Genomic DNA, 27406 nt, shown 5'->3' with positions numbered 1-27406 from the left:
CAAAGCTTTATTTAATTGCTGAAGTTGCTTAACAGAAGTGCCCGTGCAGTTCATAAAAGTCCACAGCAAATGCTACGTACAAGCCTGAACAATGTAAGAACAAAACTTTTGTCATTGCTATTACTTTTGTCCACTCCAATAGCTTTCCAACAGCTCTTAATGGGACGGAAGCTACTCCTCCAAAACTAGCTGAGATTCATAAAGGTAACCTGTGTTGTGTATGTGTGTACATGTTGTGTAGTGTATATGTGTGTCTGTATGTGTGTATTGTCTGTCTTTGTGTGTACCAACCTTACACCCCCAATGGGTTCCTAAGACAACATATTTTGTCTGTACTAAACTCATAAAACTTGAATGGTACACAACTACACACTGTTCTCAATTGGGTAGTGATGTCATATTACATCATGATATGGCTGAGGCTTTACTTTTTGTGTTACACATTAAATGTGTCTGTCAGATTATTGGAGAATACTCTAATAGAATAGTCAGTCACTTCATGTTTGTTACAAAACAATTTCAAGTTTCTTGTACATCATACAGCATGATAGTACAGTGTGCGAAATAACTTTTCAAACATGTCCTGACACAGTGTCAGGACAATCTGAAAGTTAAGGAGACATCAAGCTATTTGCCCGGACATTTCAAGTTTTTGTTGTTTACCTTTTCCTTCATGTGTTTCTGCCAACTGGGATATTAAATTTTTGCTTCAGCTATTCAAGTCACTAATGTTCTGTACCACTGATCACTACCTTGTTACTAATAGTAACAGAACTGAAATTTTAAAGGGTACTGGTCACATATTAGGTTCTTTGAAATCTTTATAAGAGCTATTACAGAAAAGGAGTTACAAGAGCTTTTATTTGCTTTACTAGTAGCTATGTTATGTGGTACTTTGCTATGATGTTGGTCAGTTACTCCGTCTTAAAATACAAATTTGATGTACAGGTGAATGCCACAAGTGAAAGCTACTAATGGCCATCAGGTTATAAATACTTTATAGTACTGCAATAACAGGTAATGGAGACAAGTGGGCAGGCACCTGTTAACCTCAGAGTACAACTTGGGTATGTCTTGTGGTTGCCACAAATCAACAACACATAACTCAATAACATGCCAGGTCCTCTCATCCCATTGCCACATTATAAACTCTGCCACACATTGAAAGGACATTTCCAGACAAGTGTAATTATGGCCTGTCAACTGGTGTTTTTGACCAGAAATTGTCCGTTGTCCGACCATTATTTCCCAGACTGATAGTACTGTATGTACCATGTTGAAGTTATAGTAGCCATAGGATTTAACACAAAGGGACCAATTTATAAACAATTAGTCTGGTACTTATCATATAGTGTCAACCTCAATATTTGTTTGTGTGTGGCTTCTGGTCAGTATTATGTAAACCATCAACTGATAAAGTTTACCATTATAGATCCAGTCACATTTGCAATTGTTAACATTAACCAGTCAAACTGTCCAGATATAGTAGTATAGATAATCCGAACACTTGGTTATTCCAGTAGAAATGACTGCTCTATTAGAGTATTTGTCTATGATGTATGTTCTATTAAAGTATTTGAACAGGACTTTGTATATAAATGAATAGACTCCAACTTGTTGATTATCTGACATGTCTTTGTTCCAATGGGATCAGATAATTGAGGGAGCACCAGGAACAGCACCACCAGTCCGGTTGATCCCTGACCACTTTTTGTAAAGATCAAGATACTCTAATAAAGCAGTCAGTTACCTTCTTTCTTGGATGCCACTGCTGCTATGAACTTTATTGAAATTTTCCCTGGGGAGACCCTCACCCTCCTAGGTGTAGGTTTCTACACATGCTGTGTGTATTCTGTACTGCACTTTGTCCTACAATGCACCCACTGTATAATAATTTCTTAACGCTAACCTGACCACTTCAAAGTTAGTTGCTCCAGCCCTGAGGAGTACACTGTATGTTCTATTAGAGTAGTTGAACTATACATATCAGTAGTAACAATCCATTCATGTACATCACTAATTAAATGATGAGCTACCTTAAGAGAGTCATAGTTACTCCCACCAGTTAACTGAGTAGGAGTTACCATCAAGTAACAGTTGTAGCAGAGATTGGCTGTATGTTGAACATGTTAAGTAAAAACTTAACATAATATGTACCCACTATGGGAGTGCTTGCACATGCATGCCACACACACACACACACACACACACACACACACACACACACACGCACGCACGCATGCACACGCACACACACACACACACACAAAATCTCACAGACTACTGACACATGTTCATGTGCTGACAACTGGTTATGTCATAATACCAGTGTCCTGTGTATGTAGTGTGAATGTATGTGTAGTGTACATTAGGGCTGAGTGATACTACCGTTTTAGCGATATATCGCGATATTTTGAAAGGATCGATATCGCGATATTTTGTTATTAACTATCATGATACCATGCCTGTACATTACTGTCATTAAAAAGCCATTTGTTATGCAGTACCAGGCTCAAGAATCCTTGTAAGTCATAACCTGGTTACCCCTGCAGAGAGGTGTGAACACCATAACGTAACTTCAAAGCATGTGTTACAATAACTGTTACTGTAAACAAGGTTGACAGTGGCTAGTTGATGCAACTTTGAAGACTTCCTGCAGGAATACTGAGGAATACACTATGTAGCACCAGCTATGATTGACATATTTGTAAGTATCGTGAACTATTCAGTATCGTGAATAGTGCCTTTAGTATCGATCGTGATACTAAAATGGCAGTATCGCTCAGCCCTAGTGTACATGTGTATGTGTACATCACTGTAATTTGCATGCAAAAAAGTTCATGATAAAAATTTTCAAATATTTTTGATGATTTACTTGAGTGACTGTTCTATTAGAATAGTTCGATCTTATGTTTTTAAAAAATTTCATGTAAGAAATTTTTGTACAATTACAGTATAATTATGTGTGTTTTAAAGGGGCAATGCATCGCAAACTTGTTTTGTTGTGAAGCCATTCAAGACTACAGAAACAAATGATTATTTTGTGTCACGTGTGTGTCAGTGGATGGGAGAACAATCTTAAAAACTATCCACAGATTTTATTCTATCACCATAAAAGGAATAAACAAGCAGCTAGGGAGTAAGTGACACTACACAACAACTTATGTTCACGTATCACAACCAGTCGGGTTGTAACAGCAATATTATTGTATGAAATGAAACGCTTCATCTCGAACAAGATAATCATGCCTTCTACCATCATGTATTGGCTTTGTTACAATCCAGGGGGCATTCTAAGCTAGCTCACCTGGCTTACAATTGTCATACAAGGACAGATTTATAAAGACTGCCACTTTAATGACACACATGATCCATAACAATGACACATTTTGTTTATAAAACTTGAACGGCTTCACATATAAACAATTCATGACGACGCATTGCGCCTTTAATAAACATGTGTACAACTGTACATAGTTTAGGTGTAGTGTAGCTATTACAAATGTTTTATGATAGGATATCATTGTCAACATTTTGTTGTGCTGAAATTGAGTGAGTGTGTTTTTAAAAGTTGGTGTACTTCAGTGACTTCTGGCCTTTTATCACCATGGTGACTGGTGAGGTGTGTTACCATGTCACTAAGTTATGTTAATGTCACTGTCATGTACATGTAGGTAGCATGACACCTGTTATGTGTTAAGATTACAGACACAGAGTTACAAAGAGTGTAGCCTGACACTGGATTAACTTTACATGTTGAAGGAGTCATGTGAGAAGGTAGGATGATGTTTGTGTGATGTGTTGTGTAATTAAACTTTTGTTGTCAGGTTATGTGAAGTTGCTACTGAATGGATCATGTGACCAAGTTCCCATGGTTACCCCCAATTACCTATATAAGTGTATTGACAGGAATTTAATAATGTACGGTGTAAATTTTTATACACTGAAATAAGAATATTATTGTCATTATGAGTTATGGAGATGAAAACAATGTTAACGTTAGTTTACGTTACAAGATATTTTGTGGTTTGCTGTTCACCATCTCACAAGTGCAATTGTGAGGCATAACCAGTCTATGAATGAGTTGTTGAGGACAATTGTAATATTTGTTGGAAATTGTTGATCAATAAACAATGATCTAGATCTGTTCCTGCATGTGCAGGTGATCAGTAAAGTTTAACATCACAGTGAGCAAACCATAATATTATATTCAAGCTCAACATGCTACATAAGCATGATGTCTCAAGAGGGTCCAGGGACCCAAATTTGAAACTAACAAAGAGGTCATGATGGATACATGCAGTAGATAAACTTTGGGCTATATCTTATGTTATAAGAACACTCATTAAACTGTCAACTAAAACTAGACTGTGTACTAGTTGAACTGAATCCTGAAAACAGCTTAAAATCAAGTGGATTTTTTTTTCTCAAGAGAGTACATTAATGGTGACAGCAAAGGTGTCAATAACAGACATGTACAGTTTGGTTCCATTACAAGTTTGAGAAAGGGTTTCAGTGTACTTTTATGGTTTCCCTATAGGAAATGTATGGTAAAAGTTTTGATTGGCTGTAAATTATTGTCAGACATTTGAACAAAAAGTACTTTTAGCAGGTCAAGCAGTACTACAAATGAGCCATGCGTAATTGCATATCCATGAGTTATTAAAATGTTTTTGAGGATTCAGCTCAACACACAATTGTACTTGCAAGTACTATTATTACAGGCCTGCCAACTCTCACGGGTTTACCGTGAGTCTCACGGTTTCACTACCCTGCTCAAGGGCAGCAGATCGAATCTCACGGTTTTTGAGAAAAGTCGAGACCTTTTTTTTTTTTTTTTTTGGTCTCAGCATAGCATCTACCAGTTTTTTTTTACTACACACTGCAATACTACAATAAAGGTACAGAAATCTCAAGATTTTTTTACTTTCCAGGTTGGCAGGCCTGTTATTATAGGCTGTGAACAATAATTGTGACTCAATTTTGGAAAACTATCCCTTCCGTCACATTGGTCAAATTAATTAGCTAAAATGAGGCACTGGGTGTTATTCTATGTCCTGTGTCAAAATTTCAGTTGATATCCTGAAGGGTTCGCGGTTAGGTGATAATCGTTATACTGCTCTGCACCATCACTAGTGGGTGGGGCTCCAAGGAGTGAAATCTTATAAGACACATCGTCTCAATTGATGTAGATGTTCTCACAAGTAGTTGAACCGTTGATCGCTTGGAATATCGTGTACATAATAATTAATTATTATATAAATCAATAACATGAAAACATTAAAGGTGTACATGTCAGTGTTAGTTACGTTTGTTAAAAGAGTATTATTGTACTGTTACATACATAATCGAGTGAACTTACTGAAACCCATCCAAGTACCAGTATCAAGTACGTATATAGTATACCAATGATATATTTGTGCACATGTATATAGTGATATTTGTTGTTGTGTAGTTGTCAGCGTAGAGTTTCTTGATCACAACCAGCAATCAGAATCTGAGAACTACTGTATGTCTGCCATTATTGCTTCCTCGTAGGTGTCCAACATGTTGATAAACTGATCATGGTAAGGTACTGTCTTCGCTAACAGCTAGAAAAGACACGTCATGATGAGAACAATGATCATGATAGTGTTTCATACACACTTACACACACTATACACAAAGCAACAAAGCATCTGGCGACCCTTAACAGCTCAGCAGGGACGTCTACACAAGACTGTATTGGGGTGGATCCAGAGGTGATTTCTAAATTTGGTTGTGTGTGGGGTCTGGGTACAGCTCTCAGTTACTGACAACATTAAAGTTCTTCAGATTTATGATTTCATAGATAGTATAAATGTTTGAGTTGGTTCCCTATAAATTTTAATCAATTCTGATCAATTACAATGTGGTCAGGTACAGGATCCAATTCAATTTCTCCAATTGAAATCAAAACTTCAAGTCAGTCTTATACATTCAACAACTGCATTCTCTTATAAATGTTCTATTTGAGTGGTTTGACTGCTGTGTTAGAATATACCTGACTGCTCTATTAGAGTATCTTGATCAGTTAATGGTATTTCAACACATCACCTTGTTCTCTCTGCCATACCCTGTTCCCATTTATTGATCTGCATATTTGTGTTGTTAATCTAAGATAGCCTGGTATTCCTGCTGCAAGTCTACAAATTAAAATTTCAGAGGGGGTTTGTGGGATCCAAGGAACTCCCCCTAAATACTCCCCCGTAGGGTATACATGGTGGTTTAAGGTAACAGCATCAAAATGAAATGTCACTCTTTACCTGCCCTACAAGAGGTGTTTTCTGAAGTGATATCAGTCACAAGTTGACTTTTAAGACATTCTCCCACCAAAATTAACTGTACAGGATGAGCAACAATTCTCTTTTTTCATGGAATAGGCAATGAGTATGTTGGTAGTGTTTATTGTACCTATTGATATGATTGTGCATGCATAATGTGAACTGTACAGAATCAAAATAAAAGATTTTTGCTCTTTTGCTTGCCATCAAGTAAAATTGTTTATGAAAAAGCTCACTGAAAAATGCAGAGTGTCACGCTTCTTGGGAAAACAAACAAATTAACAGAATACCCAGGCATAGCCCTCACACCTTCTGGTTGTTCCAATAGTTGTATAGAAGGTGACTGTTCCATTAGAGTATTATGATCTGGCTAATGTCTTGAATTTTTGATAGGGAAATGTGCACTTTTTAAAGAGAGACTAAAACAAAATCCTCTTCAGATTGTGTATATGCATGCCAGTAGCTAGGCTGTTACTGTCACAGAAGCATATACACCATACCAGAGACAGTGTCACCATACCAGAGACAGTGTCACCATACCAGAGACACAGAAATTTTTGCAGCATGAAATTTTTTGGTTACAAACTAAAATAAGATTTTCATGATTTATATAAATCACATACCTCAAGTTTTTGTGGCTTTCATGGCAGAATAATTTAAAATTTTTTTTCATCACTTAAAACAAAAAACGTAAGTACAGCAAAGTGTGTGTACACTAATGTGTGTGTACAGCAATGTGTGTGTACAGCACATTTGTCTAGTGTTAGAGGTCATGTTGCATAATGACTACAAGAGATGAAACTCATTACTTTAAGCCAGCCAAGCCCAAGCAGTGTGTCACATTGATAGTGTTAACAAAGAGCTGAGAACAATCTTAAGTGCCCCTCACACCCTGCATGGTCAATGAGCTCTTTTTTTTCTTTCAAAAAAGCAACCACTCAATTTATTTGCTTATCACTAGGGTTGGCAATGAAAAAAATTGACTCCATTTAAATTAACTTGTAACTCAGGGGAACCTACCATGGCCAGTGGTCTAATCTTAAATGGTGGGTTTGGTAGAGTTTTCCGGTGTGTCATAAATTTTGACAAATTTTGGCCCATATACATAAAAATGGGAAGTAATGTCTAGAATGTTGTCCATTGTTTTTTTGGTTTTTGGGTGAGGTAGTCCACAAAATACACTTGCTTAAAAGGTGATTCGTTGCACGTAATTGCAGCCTCCAACAATATGCATCTCTTTTTAAAAGTACAACGATCACCAGAGCAGTGTCTACAGCTACACACACTACCCACAGTTTGACATGCAGCTTAAATAGTGTCTAATTATCTTCAACATGGCTGAACCATGTATGGCCCTCATGCATGTGGTTTGATGCAGTACTGACTCCTCCTCCAAGGACTAGCTATAATTTATGATGACAACTTTCCTGCCAGAAAATGATTTACCTTGGCCATGACCCTTAAGTTCTAGTTAACATGCACCATCAGGAAAACACTGTAAACTACTCTGTAAACTTGTTAATGGTATAACAGAAAAGGGCTTGCTGTCAAGAAATACGAGATGACTGATCTTACTGTCCTATCTGCTTCACTAGTTATTTGACTGTGCCAGTTGCTTCTCAATTTCAAAGTAAAGTTGTATTTTATGTTATACAGCCACACCCACTAGAGCTCATTGCTTTGTTACAGCCATCACAAATTCTTGGAGCGCTTGGACCTGTACTAGTGATACTGAAGCTTCACGCAGCAGAGTAGTAGCTAACTGTACTACAATGAATGTGTTTGACTCTGTCACTAACATGACAAACATCACCACGAGCTGCATCAACTCAACAGACATTGGCACAATGACAAGTTAGCTAGCCATAAAGCTGGGATATCACTAAAGCTGTCACTTTATAAAGTAAGCAGAGAAACTGCAATATTTAAACTAAATGTGCATGGAACATGTTGTTGTCGTGCCTTCACCTCCAGCAGTGTAATTGCATGTGTGTAAGTAGATAGCTAATCACAATGTATGTGTGTATTTGATTTTTTTCTTCTTGGGGCTGGTCCCCCTGGACGTATCAATTACTGGCTGTCCAGTACAATAAATAAATAAATAAATAAATAAGCAGTATTGACTAGCTCGACACATTTTTACCTCTGAAAGTGGACAACCCCTTTATTGTAATAAAACTACTTCTCAATGTCCACTATAGAGAGGTGTCCATAACAACTTACATTTCTGATAATTTTTCTTCTTAGACTATTCCTGTTTGAACTGTGCCAGTTGCTAGGGTAATGACAACATCACATGACATAAAAGGGATCACATGACCTTCTTATATAGTATGTTCACGCTGAGCTGAATCCTCAAAAACATTTAATAACTCATGGATACAATTACACACGATCTTGAAATTTGGCTCATTTGTAGTACTGCTTGACCCACTAAAAATATTTCAAAATCTTTTTGTTCAAATTTTTGACATAATATTTATGGCCAATCAAAGTTTCACAATACCATAGGAAGCCATATAAGTACAGCATCCATTACAGCCCTTTCCTGAACTTGTAATGGAGCCAAACCGTACGTGGCTGTTGTTGACACCTTTGCTGTTACCAATAATCATCTGGTTGACTGAAATGTTAACTCTGTTGAGAAAAAATCCACTTTTAATTTTTAGCTGTTTTTCAGGATTCAGCTCAACTTGTACACACTATAGTTTTAGATTTGTACTTTAGCTTGCCAGGCTCCTTGTTAGCTTTCTTGTAGCTTGTAGAATTGTGTCATACTCTGGAATGGAAAGGAGACAGGGGCGATAATATAACAGGTTAGTTCCTCATATAAAAGTCACGAAATACGTAGGATAAGTATTTATAAATACAAAGAAATCGTATTGTTGATGCCTCTTATGTTCTGTCGGTTCTCCTAGTAGTTCTAAAGGTTCATTTAATGTGACATTTGGATATATTATATGCCTGAAATTAGATACTCTGTCAATGGCTTATAGCACAGCAAGTGTATGCTCTATTAGAGTAGTTACTCTGGACACTAGTAAGTATACATAATAAATTACACTATTTGTGACAAAACTGACACACAGGTGATCAGATGATGGAAGCCCTATTCTTTACCCTCTGGGCACTAGTACAAGCTTGTTATATCTCAGACAAACACACTAGCTAGCTGGTATATGATACACACACTACACACACACCTTATGGTTCTGTACCACATTATAGTTGGGTTTGATGGTGGTCATGTTCCTACTCTTAACCTCCAGTAACATCTGATCTTCTTGTGGTATAAGGACCACTATATGAGGAGGAGATTATAACAGTAACTATGTACAATTATATTGAGTATTATACAGTGGACACATCTCTATAGCGCACACTTTGGGACCACGATATTGTGCCCTATTTTTCTGTAATAAAGAGATTGTCTTCTTCCAGAAGTAAAATTGTAACCACTCTAGTTTGGGACACAATCTTTGTCCTTATTATTTCTGTTCCAGCGAAATCCTCTCTTAAGGTATAAATCCTCTCTTAAGGTATAAAGTGCAATAAAAAAGTCAGTTTGAAACTCTACACATCACATGATTCATAAATACACAATGAAACATATACATGACATTCATACAAGCAGATGGACAGACACATGTAAGGACACTGTGACAAATGAACAGACACACAGACAAGTGGTAAACAGACAGACACAGAAAGAAGATGGACAGGCACTCAAGAGGACAGACGGACACACAGAGACACTGAACATGGACAGACACACAGAACAGACGCAAAGGATGGATGGACACTAAGTAGGACAGACGGACACACAGAGATACTGAACATGGATGCATACAGAGAAGACAGACAGATAGACGGATATGCAAACATACATTCCATTAAGCTTTGGTCCCTCTTATTTGATGACATCATCAATTGCTCTACTACAGATGGAGACCTCTCATTCTAATGGAGTAATACAATAATATGAGATGAAACACATTATCAGATACACTATACACACAATTAACATACAAGTGCTTTATACTGTAAATCTCAGGCTTGTACTATTGTGTCTGAATTTTGTACATTCAGTCACAAATCATGTCACCATACACTGATATATGACTATTTAACAGCTTCTAGAAACAAGACACAATATGTCACAGAAATTTTGGCTACAATAAGGCACCATAATGTTTGCACTTATATGGAGGTTTTCTGATTGTTCTAAATTTGGAGAGTTTATTAAGATGTCCACTTTACAACACATTACTATACTCACTTTAGTTGGTTCAACAGATGACACCACTGGTGTCTTACAAGTAGTAGGATTGGTTAGGGTGTCCACAATAACTGTAGAGAATGAAATAACATGTGTGTAGTCTGTACGTGTGTAGTATAGTGTTACAATGTACACATGACATTCTACCAGAAATCACAGGGACAAAGTTACAAATACAATATTGTAAAGAATACTGATACAACACTAGTTGACTCACACATACAATACACTATTGTATCATACAACAGATACCAGTGTAGGTGGTGTACACACCAGTGGTCCCTTTGTATATAAACTGGATCCTCAGTTTTAGTAGTTTATTTTGCAGAGGAGACCGTAATCAACCAACTGATGGCTGTTGTTCAGCTGTGTCCTGGTACAGTTAACACACAATATGTTCCTGGTTTTACAGCTGGGTAGCTGTAGCAACGAAAGTAAAGTTTCTTGCTCAACAAAACTGTTAACAGTAGCCGTGAGTCCCAACTGGGCACTGAACCTGGAACTTAAAATTACTATTCCAATTTCCTTTACTACATGTTAATATAGGACATACACTTTTGTTGATATAATATTCTAATACAACAGTACACATCACTATTACACTAACATTACTACAATACTAGACTACTAGCCACACTTCACCACTAACCAGCTATTAACAGGTCCACAACCATCACTACTGCTGTTGCCGCTACTGCTGCTTTGCTTCTACTGTTACTGCTAATCTTTGACGTTGCTGCGGCTACTTCCTGTAATATGCCAAAATTTGTGTAACACACAACACATGTACCACCAGGGAAGCCAAGTAAAATTATCTCCCCAAATTGTGTACATTTCACATGAAAATAATTTGGAATCAAGAAATGTCACACCACACAAGGTTGATCTTACAAACACAACATTTAATACACTTGTTCACTATTACTGTTCTACAAGTATTATTAATTATCAGTGTCTTTTAACTCTGAGGGGAATTACATGGTAAATCCCTCAGGTTGTAGGAATGTACCATCCCCTAGTAACCATGGTACAAGCAATCAATGAAACATGTACACTAGGCTCCCTTCTTGTTGTGGAGAAGGAGTGTCAGTAGTCATGAAGGATCAGTAACTCATTTGAATTGTCATCACCAACACAGAAGAATTCTTCACCACCAGTATATTTTATCTCCCCAAATTGTGTACATTTCACATGAAAATATTTTGCAGTCATCACAATCATAATTAATTTCAGTTCATTTTCATCATGTCACACCACACAATTAAGGTTAGAGGTGCACCGATATCGATAGCAGTATCGGTACCAATATGGTGAAAAGCTGACTTTTTAGCAGATATGATCAGATATTACATGTAAGTACTATAATAATTATCCATTGTATGCTATCGTGGACTTGGTAGCACAATGGTTAAAGGATCAGTCTGAAGTTGCAAATGTTTTCATGACGGCCAGGGTTCAAATCCTGAGTTGGTAACAATATTTTCTTTTTTCCACACCTTTTTATAACTACCTAGCTTTTTCACATTTTCCATTACATAAGTGAGACCACCTTTTAAGCTTTTTGTCACATTTTTTTGAACATTTGTTGTAGTGTCCATACTTAAAACTTCTTGTTCATATATGGTATTGGTTATTTTTGTATCCAGTTATCAGTATATTGGAAAATTTCCATATTGATGTACCTCTAATTAAGGTTGACCTCATGTGTTCACTATTGCTGTTCTTCAAGCACTATTAATTGTCTTTTAATTACTACACTGAGGAGAATTCCCATGGTAAGCCTCTTGGGTTGTAGGAATGTACCATCGCCTAGCAACCATGGTACAAGCAATCAATGAAACATGTAGGCTCCCTTCTTGTTAAGGATGGTGGAGAAGTGTCAATAGTCGTAAAGGATCAGTAACTCATTTGAACTACAAAACAGAACTTTTCACAATACATTGTCCACTTTTACTCTAAATCTTTGCTAAAGGCAGGTAGTCTGATTTCCACAGCTGCTCTAACTATAGATTGTGTGGTGACCTCTAGATCAGTACATGAGGCCCAAGTGGCTATGTACTGACCAGAAGTAGTTCGGGCAGTTGTGTACAGTTCGGTAAAAGATCCTGTAACAGTTTGTAAGCTAGTGTACAAAGCTCAAGGCAATGCAACTGATCCTAATGCAAATCAACTTTTATCACCATACATTTTCCGTAAATAAGAGTCCTTCATCACGTGACCTTGTGTAGCCATGCAGTTCTCCACTGTACCCACCAGTAGAATAAATATGAATTAGCTGGACAGATCTAGAGTATAAGAGTTGATTGGCATTGTCAAGTTTAAGCCTGCAAAAATCCTGGAGGGGTTGCACCCATATACACCTGAAGTTTCTCTACAGCCATACAACATCATGCTCTGTCTCCCTGTATGTTACTGGTACAGAGTAGCCAGGCTATGCTCTGTGTTTCGTCATGACACATATTCACTCACAATACATGCACACCGATAAATCACTAACCTCCAGCAATACTATCTCCTTCAAGCGTTCGTTGAGTCCTTCAATATCTAGCATCTGCAGCATGGTCAAGTCGCCTCGCAAGTCGCTCGTCCGAAATAGTTACAGTTACACACCTGGTGATAAGTTAAGTGATAAGTCCATGCGCTGAAACCAAGGGTGTGTGGTCGAACTGTTCTATACCATATTATGCGTATTTTGTACCATACGCGTATGGTACATACCATATGCGTATACGCGTACGGTACAACCATACGCGTATGGTACGGAAAATCGTACCATCTGAGTATAGCTAACCTGCATGGTATGCGTATAATATCAAGCAGAAGGTTTTTGCACTGCCGTACCTATTTACTACGCCTGATGGCACTCTGTTTTCATTTCTGTTCGGGGAAGAGGGAGGGGGGAGGGGCTAGTCTTTCTGTTCATTTCATTTCATCAAAGTATCTGACATTTCATCAAAGTATCTGACAGTTCCACAAAATACATGCAATAGAGCCATCACCCATATAATTATGATGGTTTATGTAAGCACCTGTGGATTATTTTCTTGATGTCTTCTGACTTTTGTACATATTGATTTATTGCCTCGTCCTGCTGTCTACTGCCTTATTTGTCATGGATTTCCATCTTGCATTTTTATAATAAATGACTTCATTTATCCACAGTGTAATTGATTTGAAAGTACACAAGCTGGTATACTGTATGCGTTCTTTAGAATATAGTTGAGTTAAAATGACCAGATTTGTGAAAAGGTACCTTTAATTTCCACACATTTTACATACCAGCAAACAAAATGATGTAACAATTGACTCCTTACACTGATAAACTTGCTCTTAGTATCAAAATGCAGATAGATACTAGTAGCTACTGTACACCCATGGATAATTGCATGCAGGCATGCGCAATTATAAGGTATATATGTTCAAAAACTTATGAAACCCCAAATTTCAAATATGCATGCATGGGTCAAATTTTGTCTGTGAAAAAGGTACCTTTTTGCAAATCCAGTCACAAATTATCTAGCTGTTGCATAGCAACTGCACACACTGACAACGTGTGGTAAATGGTAAATTTTAATTTTTGTTTCTTCTTCCACACAGTACATTGTGGCTGCAATTGCTACGGATTCATGATCCATTGTTGATACAATGAAAACTCAAAAACTATAGGCCATTATTACAAATGCTACTCCTCCTTCATATCTATAATAGAGTCAATGATGTAATGTAATGATGTGACATGATGTAATATAATGTAATTTATGCATACCTGTAACATTAATATTGTGTACTGTAGTTGTAACAATTAGTTGTTATTGTGTTCTTTCAGTTATTGATTAATAATATTATATACAGTAGTCTGTTTTGCCTATAAATGGTCTGCCTACACTTCCCTACAATTAGAACAATACCCACACATAATATTTATGTGTTTATACTCCTGAAGATAGTCAAAGATTAGTACAATAATTAAAAGCTATATAGAGCGATATTACCCAAAACTCTACTATAGGGGTTTCTCTATACTTGTATATATGAACTTTGTAAAAATGTGTTTGGGTTTAAAGGCGCCCAATTATCCCTTCAACATAAAACAAGAGCAGTATGCTCCTTGTCTTACTCAGAAACTGAAATTTGAAGTTTGATCTTCTAAAGCATTACTTAGGACAAAAGACATTCATTTCTTTTAGGCCGTAGATTTGTGCCAGCATATTGATATTCACGATTTTTCAATGAATATAACTGGAATGCATAGTGATATAAACGCTAAGCCAGTAGAGGTAGCATTGTAGCTATAAATATAAAGATAAGATTTTGATATAATTATCCATATATTGCATTCTGATTGGTTACAACATATAGCAACCATATTAAATAATTTTCATCCATTGGAAAATGGAGCCAATTTTTTCAGGCATATATATATATTATTTCATTAAATATTTTATTCTATTGTTGCTACATATAATCTATTGTTTACCTTTAATTTTTTAGTACACTAGCTTATAATTCCACTTAAAAATGGATATTTATATGCCTGGTGGCACTAAAGGTGTGTTGAACAGACAATTTTAATCAGATGAGCTCGAGAAGTACAAGGTATAATGATTGCTCAAACAGAGGAAGACCTGGAGAATGCTGATACAATAACATTGAGGGAGGACTGGTAGCAAAGAGATATAACTGTAGAGAAAGTAATGTTTTTAGTTTGCAAAGTAATGTAAATCTGCATGGCTGTATAGCTTAATATAGCAATATTAGACATGCTATACTCTAACACTGATGTGCATAGTAATTAATTGTGCAATAAATTTTTTAAACTGTAGTTCGCTGAATCTTTGCTATTGAATGAGGCATGTACATTGCCTGCTGAGATGAAGTAGGAAAACATAACATGGCAGAGATTTTATGGTGAGTTTATGAGTTCTAATGTATAGTTCAGTAATGAATGTATATTAAGTAGCATTGTTTTATTATTGTTAAGTGCATTGTATAGCTACTCGCTACTTACTGTCATGCTTGTGGATGGGAAGACAGTGTGTTTAGCTGCTCTTATCTGAATGTACTCTTTAAAGTTAACAACATCCACATTAATTTGTGCTTGTAGGTCCAGTGTGATGAATATACTATTTACAGTATGTATAAACAAGAAAAGTACGTAAACAAGACATTGGATCTTCAAAAGAAGAAGAGTGTACATATATAAAAATGCAAATACAGTGAGGAGCCATGCTGCACAACTGATGACACTTACGAAGTTCATTTTTCCAGTTATTAGCTTTGCACAAGCAGTATATGCATATATGTATAATTCAGTTAGAACTTACTAGCTACCATGCATGTTGTAATTGCTCTCCTTGCTTATTTACCCAATTCTGTTGTAAATTGTCAGTTATCCACACTTATAATTGAGTATACATATAAGACCATCTGCATGCTTCTGATAGCTACTGTATAAAGTAGCATACATGCACAGTACCATTTATGTAAAGTTCTGCAGACAAAGTGAGATCATGTACATAGATTTAGGTACATTAGTATAGGACTATAGTGGGAAATGCATGGGCATGCATGGCAAGGATAAAATGCATGCAGTGTGCTGATGAATAATATAGTTACAGCTCAGTAGTAAGCAGATTATTGTGTTGTGTTCTAAGTTTGCTCAGCTAGAAATGCTTGTAAAGACAGCCCATTGTAGCTAGGTGATGGCAAGGCTAGAAGATACTGAGAAAAGGCATAATACGCTGCTATACGCATATGGTACGTACCATACGCGTATGTCTATACCATACGCGTATGGTACGGAAAATCGTACCGTACGCGTATGGTATGTACCATACGCGTATGGTACCATACGCGTATGGTACATACCATACGCGTACGGTACAAAATACGCATATGGTATAGAACACTGAACCATAGATAACCACGACGAGGGCGAACCACGATCATCTCCAGATCTCTCTCAAGAACACCACGAGTCTTTGAGGTTGCAGTACAGCAGAAGTTAGTCTCGCGTGGCCAGACCACTTTTTCTCGGCACGGCGCTTATCGATTGCATTATAAGCGCCTGCTCGAAAAAGGCTTTTTCACCCGGTGTCACAGTGATATATGTTTCCCCGGGTAACGTGTTTCCCGCACACATATCCCTAGGGATCCGTGTTTCCCCGCACGCATATCACTAACTCGCTATAGCGACCTACAAGTCACAGTGATATGTGTTTCCCCGGGTAATATGTTTCCCCTTTAAAGTCATGTGCAACGTACGTAGTGTTAGCATATAGGCGCGCATGCACTTTTAATAATCATAGCTAGCCATTGCACCATAGATAATATACGTAATAAAGGATTGGCAACGCGCATAGCAACTATTAGACAATCCTCGTTACGGTCGCGTGACTTATTATGTAACTTATGCGCGTCTATTGTCATAGATACGGCTACCCGACATGAATGCTCCGCTTTATCGTTCCCAGTGCTGTTATTTCGCTATCCAGTAACAGAGAGGAACTACTCATGTAACCAGTATCGATCGTAGCGAGCTATCAACCAGCGGATTTTGGGCGCGGCAGCAACTTGGTGAGTCGTGGAGTCTTACCGTTTCACATGAGCATCGAATTCTATCAAGGATTCGATGCGCTCCTGGTAGCCAGCTACAGTAGGTCATAATAAGGATGGACTATGTAAACCAGGATTTATGTGGATTGTATGCTCGTTTAGGGCTTCAGCAGCAAATACCTTATATATCCAGTGGCAATGTTTTTTTAATGGAGAGCTCGAGATGGATATTGGGAATTTGCTTCCCCAGTAAACGCCAGGTACCCATTGATGTTGCTGTGACAGCTCACCAGGTCCCCAACTGTATACAGCTGGAGCAGTGTGAACAAAGTTTCTTGCTCAAGGAAACACCAAATTTCAAAAAACCTGGAACCTTTCAATTACCAGGCTAGTGCTCTAGCCACTTGGCTATGCTGCCTCACTGTCCTTGTCTCAACTTAGTGGTTGTTGTGGAACTTTGGGTTCTGCGACCTCTCCCTGTGAGATCTATATAGTTCCAGGAGGATTCTGCACAAGACTATAGTGCCTGAGTGGTGCACAGGCATCCCAGTGTTGTTTTTTTTTGGGTGACAATAGGTACAGCTGCCGGCTTAGGCTGTGTGTATGTGTGTGGTGGAGGACAAGAGTTCACTGAACACTCCATTCTGTTTTTGTTGTGTTGTTCACATGTGTGTTGTATTGCGTGGGTGACTAGGGTCACCAATGCCAGGGGTCAGTCACTCAGAAAATCCTCGAAATTCAGCTATCTTTATAGTGTATGTGCTGTTGACAACTGTTACTGTGTGCTATGACCATGTAAAGTGAACAACTAAATAGTGCAGTAAGCAAATTTCAATGATGAGATTTCCTTTTATATCTGGGGCCAGTGTTGGGAGTAACGCGTTACATAATATTATTACTTTTGTGGTAACTAAGTAATAACGAAATACGCTATAAAAACGGGTAATATAACTCAAATTACTTTACTTACAAATGTAACGTGTTACCTAAGTAATATAGTTACTGTAACGAGTCTAATATTATGTAATATTATTACTACAAGTAACAAAATTGCTAATCTCGTTAGTTATCCTCTGAGTAACGCCTAGCCACAACGAAGTAACGAAGCCTACTGAATGAAGCTTATTCACCAGCTTCTTACTTATAACCAAGATCTGCACATTGTCCAACAACGCAATCATGTCATGTGATAAAGTGGTAGTTTCACACGTGACAACTTAAAGCTGTGGACACAAAGTAATATAATATGTAATATTATTATAGTTTATGGGTAATATGTAACTGTAACTAAATAGTTCAGTTGTAAGTAATATGTAACTAGTTACCTTTTCAAAGTAACTTTCCCAACACTGTCTGGGGCTAATTGTTTGTAGGAAACCATACCAAGGGGCCATATTGACATGAAAGATCTCGCAATGGCTGTTGTTTTAGGTATGTGAAAGTATCTGAAAAAAGTAATCGTTTGACAAATTTCTGAACTTTGATCAACAAAATTTCACTGAGTGACAGACCTCTCAACCAACATCTCTAAATTGTGTTATGTTTAGGGATTTCTAGTGTTTGTTAGAATTTCAATAATATAAATCTTTATCTAGGTTTTACTTGGATTTCACACTTCTATTATAGCACAAAATGGAGTAGCCGACAGCCTCAATGGAGATGCAGGTATGCTTTGCATTGATCAATCAATGGAACATCCATCAGTCATTTATCTAGCTAACTCCAAGCCATCCTGGACCTGGAAGCCTCACTGATTTTGTGTGATTCCAGAGTTCAGAATTTAAGATTTCTTTATGAGATTGTGTGTGAGAGTCCCATGTCATTTGTGACTCTGAGGGTTGTGATGTTGCTGGTGTTTTATCTGATACGAATACTACTACTAGTGCTTGAGTTCATTGAATGTAACACAGTCATGATTACCTTGACTGCTATACACTGGGATGTGGGACCTACTGGCAAATGCTCTACAGGTGTACAGTGGAATCTCAGTTATCCAAACCTGTATGTCAAAATTGAATACTCTATTAGAGTAGCGAGTGTTCTATTAGAGAAGTTATTTTTCATACTTTGCAATTGACTAACATTGTGTAAAGAGATTTTGTACAAACTTCAGTTATCAGGTATCTGAGCTGCAGGTGGTGCCTAGGAGTTCAGATAACTAGTATAATATGTGTCCATTGTTTATATCAGTTATTATAACAAAGTGAACTAGCTAGACTTAGTCCACATTAGTTTCCAGCACTTGAAGGGAATGTCTATTTTTGTGGCAAAACACAAGGACGTCACTTGATATCCAGTGGATGGTATTTGCTGTGAGCTGCTACATTTATAGATAAGCTCATCATTCCCTGTCTAAGCTTGAAGTCACGATACACTACTCTTTACCACCAACAGCTCCTTCATGTTGATAACATGCTCTGTTCCACTACACTTTTTATATCCCATTTTCACATACTTTGATGGTTAATGCCACATCTGAATTTGAGTTCATGCATATTTGCATAACACCACCATAACATTAAGCTCTCTTGTGCTGAATAGTAACTTGATGCTTCTCCTCATGGTACCACGACAAAACTCCAAAACCCAGCACAATGAAACAGCTTCAAACCATAGTTTGGGTAAGTGGTACGCCTACACAAAACAAAGCATGACACTCTACTAATGGTTACGATTAGTTCTTTATATATTGTTCGGAAAAAAGCACTTCAGTGTCCTTGTTAAAACTCCAAAACTGTGAAAAGCCATGAAGCAGTGGGCCTTATCTTGCGCTGGGTTAAAACTGACAGTGTGTTCCACTATTTTATTACATCAGATACTCACCTTAGTAGTTGTACGTTCGTTTGAACTAAGCTTTACGTCTTTACTCAGTAGTACCCTGCTACGGTACAAGGAATGAAGCAGCCTAGTGCGTTTAGCAACGGGTGAGAGGGCGCGTTAACTGGATGACGAACCGTAACGAGGATTGTACATGACGTCACTACAGGTTTAATAGGCGCGTTGCCAATCCTTTATTACGTATATTATCTATGATTGCACTTACCTATACTATACTGATACTATAATTATACATGCTGATGGAGGAAATCAAGCCATTCACTGGCATTCAACTAGAACTGCTAAACTGTGCTGTGATTTGGCTATGTAGCTATAACATCAGTTTAATAAAACAGTAGCTACAAGTACATGTATACAATAAAAATACTATCTCTAGCTATATAGAGTAAATCATGTGATTGCAGTTATGTATGATAACCAATCAATGTACAAATTGCTCAATATTATGCTTAGTCTGGTAGCATTCTACACAGAGAAATGTGCTTTTCTTTACTTCAGCAATGGTGGTGTTTGCACAATGCGCATGTGTCCAACATTTGCATTGGTCATACTGGTATTAGCCGCAAAAATGGCAGAATCGAGGTATTTTCCCCAGTTATCTGAATAGTCTTCCATGAACTTTGACATAGATCTGAACATATGCACATAAAAAACAACAATAATATGCTGGTTGATCAGTATACATAATAATATTATAGTTGTAGGAACAGAACTAAGAAATAAATTTTGTCACATGCATAAAATATATACCTTTTTAATGTCTGGTTTGTTCTTTCATCAAGACCATTCGATTGGGGATGATATGCAGTTGTTATTCGCATCTTGACATCGAAAGCTTTTTGTAAAGCTTCATTAGTCTGAAACAAAACAATGACAATTACATTTAGCTAGTGCATGAATAGCTACAGTTGCAGCTACCACAATTATGCATACCTGAGTAACAAATTCTTTTCCTTGGTCAGTAATAATGTGCACTGGAGCTCCCTGGCGGCAGTATACCTTGTATATTCCTCTGGAAACTGAAATTGCTGACTTAATTGTCTTCTATGGGAACTGTTTCAACAAATTTACTGAAAATAATCTGTCGTGGTTAAAACATATTGGTGCCCTTGAGGAGTTGGCTTGAATGAGCCAATCAAATCCATTCCAACCAAATACCAGACTTTGGGTGCAACAGCAATAGGCTGTAATTCTATTGCAGCTTTCTTCAACTGCGGAGCATTTCGCTGGCAACGGTCACACAATTTGATCTGTACATTTTAAAATTATACTAGCTACTGACACATCATATTATACAGTATATATATAGCTTCAGTTTCGCATGTATGCACACATATGTGTTACAGTAGTTATAGACCGTGTATTGGTGCATACATGCGAAACTGCATAATAGTTTAGCACAACAGTTTAGCACAACAGTGACAACATGCAACACAATATCAACATTATGTAGCTATATTGCTAATTACCCTCTCTTCAATCTCCTTATAGTAGTTGGGCCAATAGTACCGCTCCTTGATTTTTTTTTATGGTAGCGTTTCTACCTTTATGTCCACCAGCAGTTAAATGACACTCAAGAAAAACTCTATCTATTTCATTCTTTTGCAATACTATCCTGTCAAATGTTGTTCCATCTTTAGCAGTATCCACATAATAGAGTTTTCCCTGTTGCATTTTGTAGGTTTTACAGCTTCTTCGTAAAACAAATTTCTGTGACTTTACATAACCTGCTGGATAACTTTGATTATCCAAATAGCCTATGATGGCAGCATACTGTTCGTCCTCCATTCACCAGTGACAGCAGCTAGGTGCTTCAAGGGTCTCACACAAAATTCTCAGTCTCACTTGAAGATCTCTCAATATATCATATACTTTAGCTAACAGTTTTCTCTCAGCAACACTTCGCAGCTAGCTAACAGTTTTCTCTCAGCAACACTTCTCAGCGTGCTTAGCTAGCTAACAGTTTTCTCTCAGCAGAACACTTATCAGCCTATTTATAGCTATAGATACACATGCTTGACACTTCTAAAATGTCTCACAACACTTTTTTCTCAGCAAATCTATAGCTAATTAAATAATTATGCCACATAGAAATCTCTCAGCACATGCACACATGTATGCTTGACACTTCAGAGCCTAATATCTCTCACATGAATGCGCATCAGTCAGGCATGCATGCACAAACTTAATTTAGCTATAAACCTTTAGTTATTTTATTTTTCTTCACTGACTCATACATGCAGTACACAGTGTCTCTTCTAAATTGACTGTCACAATATAGCTAGCTAGTATAATTATTGTATTAGCTTATATAGTAGCTATATAGCTAGTTAGCTAACTATAGCTATATACATGTAATATGCATGGACTAGATAGCTGTATATCTACTGAATGGTTGGATCGCGTACTGTTTGCAACTGGCCATAGGACCTTGGAGTTACTGCACGATGGCTATATCTTAGTGGGAAACACGGATCCCTGGTGATATATGTGCGGGGAAACACGAATCCCTAGGGATATGTGTGTGCGGTGAAATATTTAAAAAATAGTTACGGGAAACGCATATCACTGACAGCTTTTGGTGGGAAACACGGATCCCTAGTGATATATGTGCGGGGAAACACGGATCCCTAGGGATATGTGTGCGGGAAACACGTTACCCGGGGAAACATATATCACTGTGACACCGGTTCAGGTAATAAGTACGAGTTATTAGAAAATTATTACAGGTATTGCTTGTGTACCATGGTACGGACTAAGATGTAAGCGCAGTGAAGCAGAGGCGAGGAGGTAGCTCACGTAGGTGACTGGATACAATGAAAGGATGTATGGAGTTTTGTGCTGTTTCATGGTTACCACGAAGATTTCTACGCCCCATTCGTACCTTAGGGGTGAAGGCAGAATACCCTGGTACTCAGCTTATGACTTATGAGGTCGACTGGAAGGAGAGCTTTTAGAGTAAGTCATTCCCTCTCGTAGTTGCATGTGTATGATATACACCTGTAATAAGAAACCAAGGTGCATGGTATAGAAGGGATCGGTAAGGCCACTCCAAGGCGAACTTCAAGTATCCTAGATTTTTTTTTTTGTAATACGAGACCAGCCTGAGGGCATTATTAGAGTGCTGATGATTTTAAGAGCATTTTGTGTGCTATTTTTAACAGTGTAGTTGTCACACAGTTTTAGGGGTAGTCTATGAGTTTAAGGGGGAAAGTCCACCCCTTCAAAAACTCTAAAGAATGGACAATCAACCCGGACTGTTTTTAATCTGTATATAATTTAAGCTGTAACTTTAGTTTTGTACCTAAATTTATAATTTTTTTTTTCCTTGCCATGCCCACTGCTGTCCACTGTTGGTCAGACATGTGGTCGCATGTTGTCCGAGGACACATATATAATTTGTTTGTAATCATGCATGTTTTCTCATCAATTATTAATGATGGTTCTCTCTCTAGATAGCCTAAACATTCTAGCTGCAACTATCAAAAAAAGTTAATGGCTCAATATCTCAGAGCTCAAGTCCACTGCATGTCTTATACTATGGGTGCTTAATGTTTAAAATTGTTAGCATGCACAATCAGCAGAAATAACCTCGACAAAAAGCTTAATTTACAAAATGTTCCTTGTTTTGAGAATGGCATGAAAAATACCCAACCTGAGATAATGTACCATAAGTTTAATTATGTCCTTTCACCTTGATCTTTCAAATTGTAAGTGCCTTGTATGTACTATCCTGAGATATATAGGTGGATACTGAGATATCCCACATGTGGCAAGACTAATTTGGTTATTCAGCAGATTCATATACACTACTACTACTACATATAGAAGAATTGTGTGCCAACTCTACCAACCATAGGACCTGGCTTCACCCAATCACAAAAATCAACACTCATGACACAGCCTTGTCTATGGCATCTGACAACTAATTTTTTACTGTTTTATATGGTTGTGAACTTGGACAAGTGTAGGCTAGCTAGCTAGCTGTCACTATAGAGGTTGTCATGTATGCGTGCACTGTGGGTAGTTCTGCGATAACAGTCAAAATGTTGACTGGTCAAAAATGTCTTACAACTTTTACAGAGTGTGACCTATGATTTAGCAAAAGATACCTTACGAGTTTCAAATTTGTCTTTTGACTGTTAGCTTGGCACAAATTAAATGGCCTTGATAATTGATTTTTATTACTTCCACATGCCAGCTGTGTGCCATACCCTAGTGACTGGCACATTGTATGGTGGTAAAACTATTACAACCATGAAAGTGACTAGATTTGCAAAAAGGGTAATCAACACACAACCAATTTTGTGAACAGTAATTTAGATTTCATGAAAGATGCGACCCTAAAAATTTTCTGCATCTACTAAGCTGCTATGTTGTTGTTCACTACTGACCAAATTGTAAAGTCAGGGTCAAAATTGGCAATTTGGATGTGCATGGATGATTCCTTTTGGCATATATATACAAACACATGTTTGCATAGTGTGTTGCTTAATGTACTGACTGGTATGTTATCAATGTGCTGAGTGGGATAACGGGTATGTCACACCCCCTCCTGCATGGACAGTTTGACCAAAAGCTTATAAATAATATGTAGAATATCTCATAATGAAAGTTAGGGGGTACATATCGCTTTATGGAAATCTGCTTGAGGTGGGGTGGGGTGGGGTCATGTGTCTGTGTGTGCGTGCGTGTGTGAAGTACATATTCTGACAGGTCAGTGTGCGTGGGTGTGTGGGTGTGTGCATGCATGTGCAGTGTATGTTTTTGTGTACACAGTTACACACCATTGATGTAACAAATCTAGTGGGAGTTGGGAGGGGAGGGTTGAAGAGGTTCTGAATCATAGAATTATCTACCACTTTATTAACACATCTAATGTTTATGGTAGGGATGGGCAATTATTCAATTATCAAATTATTCATATGTCATGATAATCATGATTTTTTTTTTTTTGGTAATAATCGAAACATGTACTTATCACTGACTAGTAATAATCGAAATTCAGCAATTAACGTGCAATAATCTTGATAGAGAATTTTTCAATGTATTTTTACTATACAACAATAGTCATGTTGTCCCCCTGTAGGTCAGGCCTAGAATCACCACTGCTTGGGGTCATTGTGGAACTTCAGGTTCCATGACCTCTTTCCGTGAGACTTGAAAAGTCCCTACTATAGCTAGTTCTGCTTAGGAAGATTTGCCTGCACAGTGCTGGTTTGTTAAGTGAATAGCTGTGTTTCACGTAACTGCCTAAGAGTTTGCTGTGTGTGTGTGTGTGTGTGTGTGTGTGTGTGTGTGTGTGTGTGTGTGTGTGTGTGTGTGTGTGTGTGTGTGTGTGTGTGTGTGTGTGTGTGTGTGTGTTGCCACTAATCCTTTGTTCCTTTACTCTCATGAGTGCAGTCTTTTTGCTCAGAACAAAGTAAACCATGAGTTTGGAGGTGAAGTGGATCATATATACATGTATTACTCATGATACTTGAGAAAAGCTTCCAGATTGTAGATAAACATGTAATAGGTCAATAGTTACTTGGGATGGCTCCTTTAGCAAATGCCAACTGTCTATGTCTCACATGGTGGGTGAAGGTCCAGGTGGGACTTCGGGTGTCCAGTGAAGCATGGTACAGCCTCCTGTGGGTTGTAGTTCTGCCCCAGGAGGATTTGCTGGTCCTGACTCAAATCACCTGAGTAGTGCACAGATGTCCCAGTGGCTGGTTCACTGGGTATGTGTAACCACCAGCGGCAGCCGAAGGCTTTGCCTCTTACTTTGGTTTTTGTGTATATACATTGGGTAGCACTAAATGGTTCAATGATCAGTGATACTAAATTGCTGCCAATTTCCCATATCTGATGAAAAGGATAGAGATACAGTATGGTAGCACCTTTTATGAAGTACTATTCCTGTCCACACTATACACCTGCATACAGTGTAGACTGGTCTAATATCCTACGTACTAATGAACTAACTGATAAAAGGTTTACTTGGTTTTACTAATTATCAGATTAGCTAATGTCATAGGAGAGCACCTAAGTTGTGCACAGGTGCTTAGTGTTTCACTGGTAGGTATGATCTTGTACACATACTTGATTGCTAAATGATTAATTTTTGGTGCTCAGGTTGTTGTCATTTTTGTGTGTGTACAGTATATATGTGTTTGTGTGGAGAGTGGAGGTAGTACATCCTGTATATAGCCAAGTGATCGGTATACAAACGGTAATGAAAAGGTCCCAGTTTCAGCCATCAGCCATACTTACTTAGACTATTTACACTGGTCCACTATAAGGATTTGGCGATAAACTGGGAAAGCAATTTTCCAAAAGTTTGAGTGTCCATTCTGTCATCAGTAAGAGATGGTAAAGCCTTCCTGTGGGGCTATCTTAGCATTTGGTTGCCTAACTTGTAGAATGTACATGTATGTATGTACCTTTATGTTTGTATATTAAGCCGTCTTGATGGACTGACAGTTACAAACTTTACTCTGTTTCTTTGTTTGTGTTTCATTATGTGATAATGTTAAGGACACCATCTTGTAGTTTTAGGCTTAATTTATCTAATAAGTGTGTATAGTACAGTACGTTTTAATTATAGTAATCACCATGAAAAACTTAGTCATTGACATGAGTTTGATTCGAATAGTATAAAAACTTAGATATTCTGATTCGAATAGTGTAAAAACTTAGATATTCCATACACACACACACACACACACACACACACACACACACACACACACACACACACACACACACACACTACTGTGATGTAAGTGGCTTGTGTCCATCTAAATGTTTCAGGGTTCTGTGGCTTCTATTGTTCCTATCCTGCACTGTACTTTTATGTTAGACTCATCCATTGCTACAATAAAGTCAATTTGTGCTATATGTTGATGTAGGCACATTTTTGAATGCCACTATGAGGGTGTGTGGCTGCTCCAAGTATATACTGCAAAAGACACCTCAACTTCAGTAACCAGTCTAGGAGATACGTACACGTACAGTGCATTTACTTGATGAACCTTAAACGTAAGCAATATGTGTCCATGTGTAAACTAATAATCTTTAGCCACTTTTAGCTGTCGATGATGTGACAACAGTATTAGAATCAATTAATACCTACAACAACTGTTTGAGTGAGTAGAGGCATAGGCTGTACATTCATGCAATGGCTTTTGCTGTGAGGTGTGTGTACATGTATGTGAAGTGAGTAATAGTTGAGTATATCACCATTCACTGATAAAAGTGTGCAAATCCTTATAATTTTTGAGACATGTACTGTAATCTGTTATGGTGGGACTATGATTTTGGTATTATTTTGGCATTAGTTATGATCACCGTTGCAGTTGTACAACTCAATCCAATAATTCTTATTATTATTATTGTACAGCCATGTTATATTATTCAAGTGATATGCCTCATGTTCCAATTTATAATA

General features: G+C 37.6%; 2 protein-coding genes and 1 long non-coding RNA gene across 3 annotated transcripts in view; 1 reads left to right on the top strand and 2 right to left on the bottom strand.

Moving 5' to 3' along the window:
- The window catches only part of LOC136241324 (uncharacterized), a 38517-nt gene extending 25376 nt beyond the window's left edge, over nt 1–13141 (bottom strand). Inside the window, exons 1-3 of the mRNA XM_066032515.1 lie at nt 13079–13141; nt 11231–11330; nt 10582–10652 (exon numbers count right to left, since the gene is read on the bottom strand). Coding sequence (XP_065888587.1) covers nt 10582–10652; nt 11231–11330; nt 13079–13141 — 234 coding nt within the window. The remainder of the gene's footprint in view (nt 1–10581; nt 10653–11230; nt 11331–13078) is intronic.
- LOC136241012 (uncharacterized) overlaps nt 1–27406 on the top strand; it is a 104932-nt gene that overhangs the window by 49565 nt on the left and 27961 nt on the right. The gene's annotated exons all lie outside the window — the stretch shown is intronic.
- LOC136241034 (uncharacterized) lies at nt 5338–9823 on the bottom strand. The gene is made up of 4 exons (XR_010694109.1): nt 9506–9823; nt 9025–9081; nt 8526–8577; nt 5338–5591 (listed from the first exon to the last, which is right to left on the bottom strand). It is a non-coding gene; the product is annotated as an uncharacterized lncRNA (long non-coding RNA).

Source organism: Dysidea avara, chromosome 12 (assembly GCF_963678975.1).
Source record: "Dysidea avara chromosome 12, odDysAvar1.4, whole genome shotgun sequence".
Classification (NCBI taxonomy): Eukaryota; Metazoa; Porifera; class Demospongiae; order Dictyoceratida; family Dysideidae; genus Dysidea; species Dysidea avara.
This window is presented reverse-complemented; position numbering and strand designations above follow the sequence as displayed.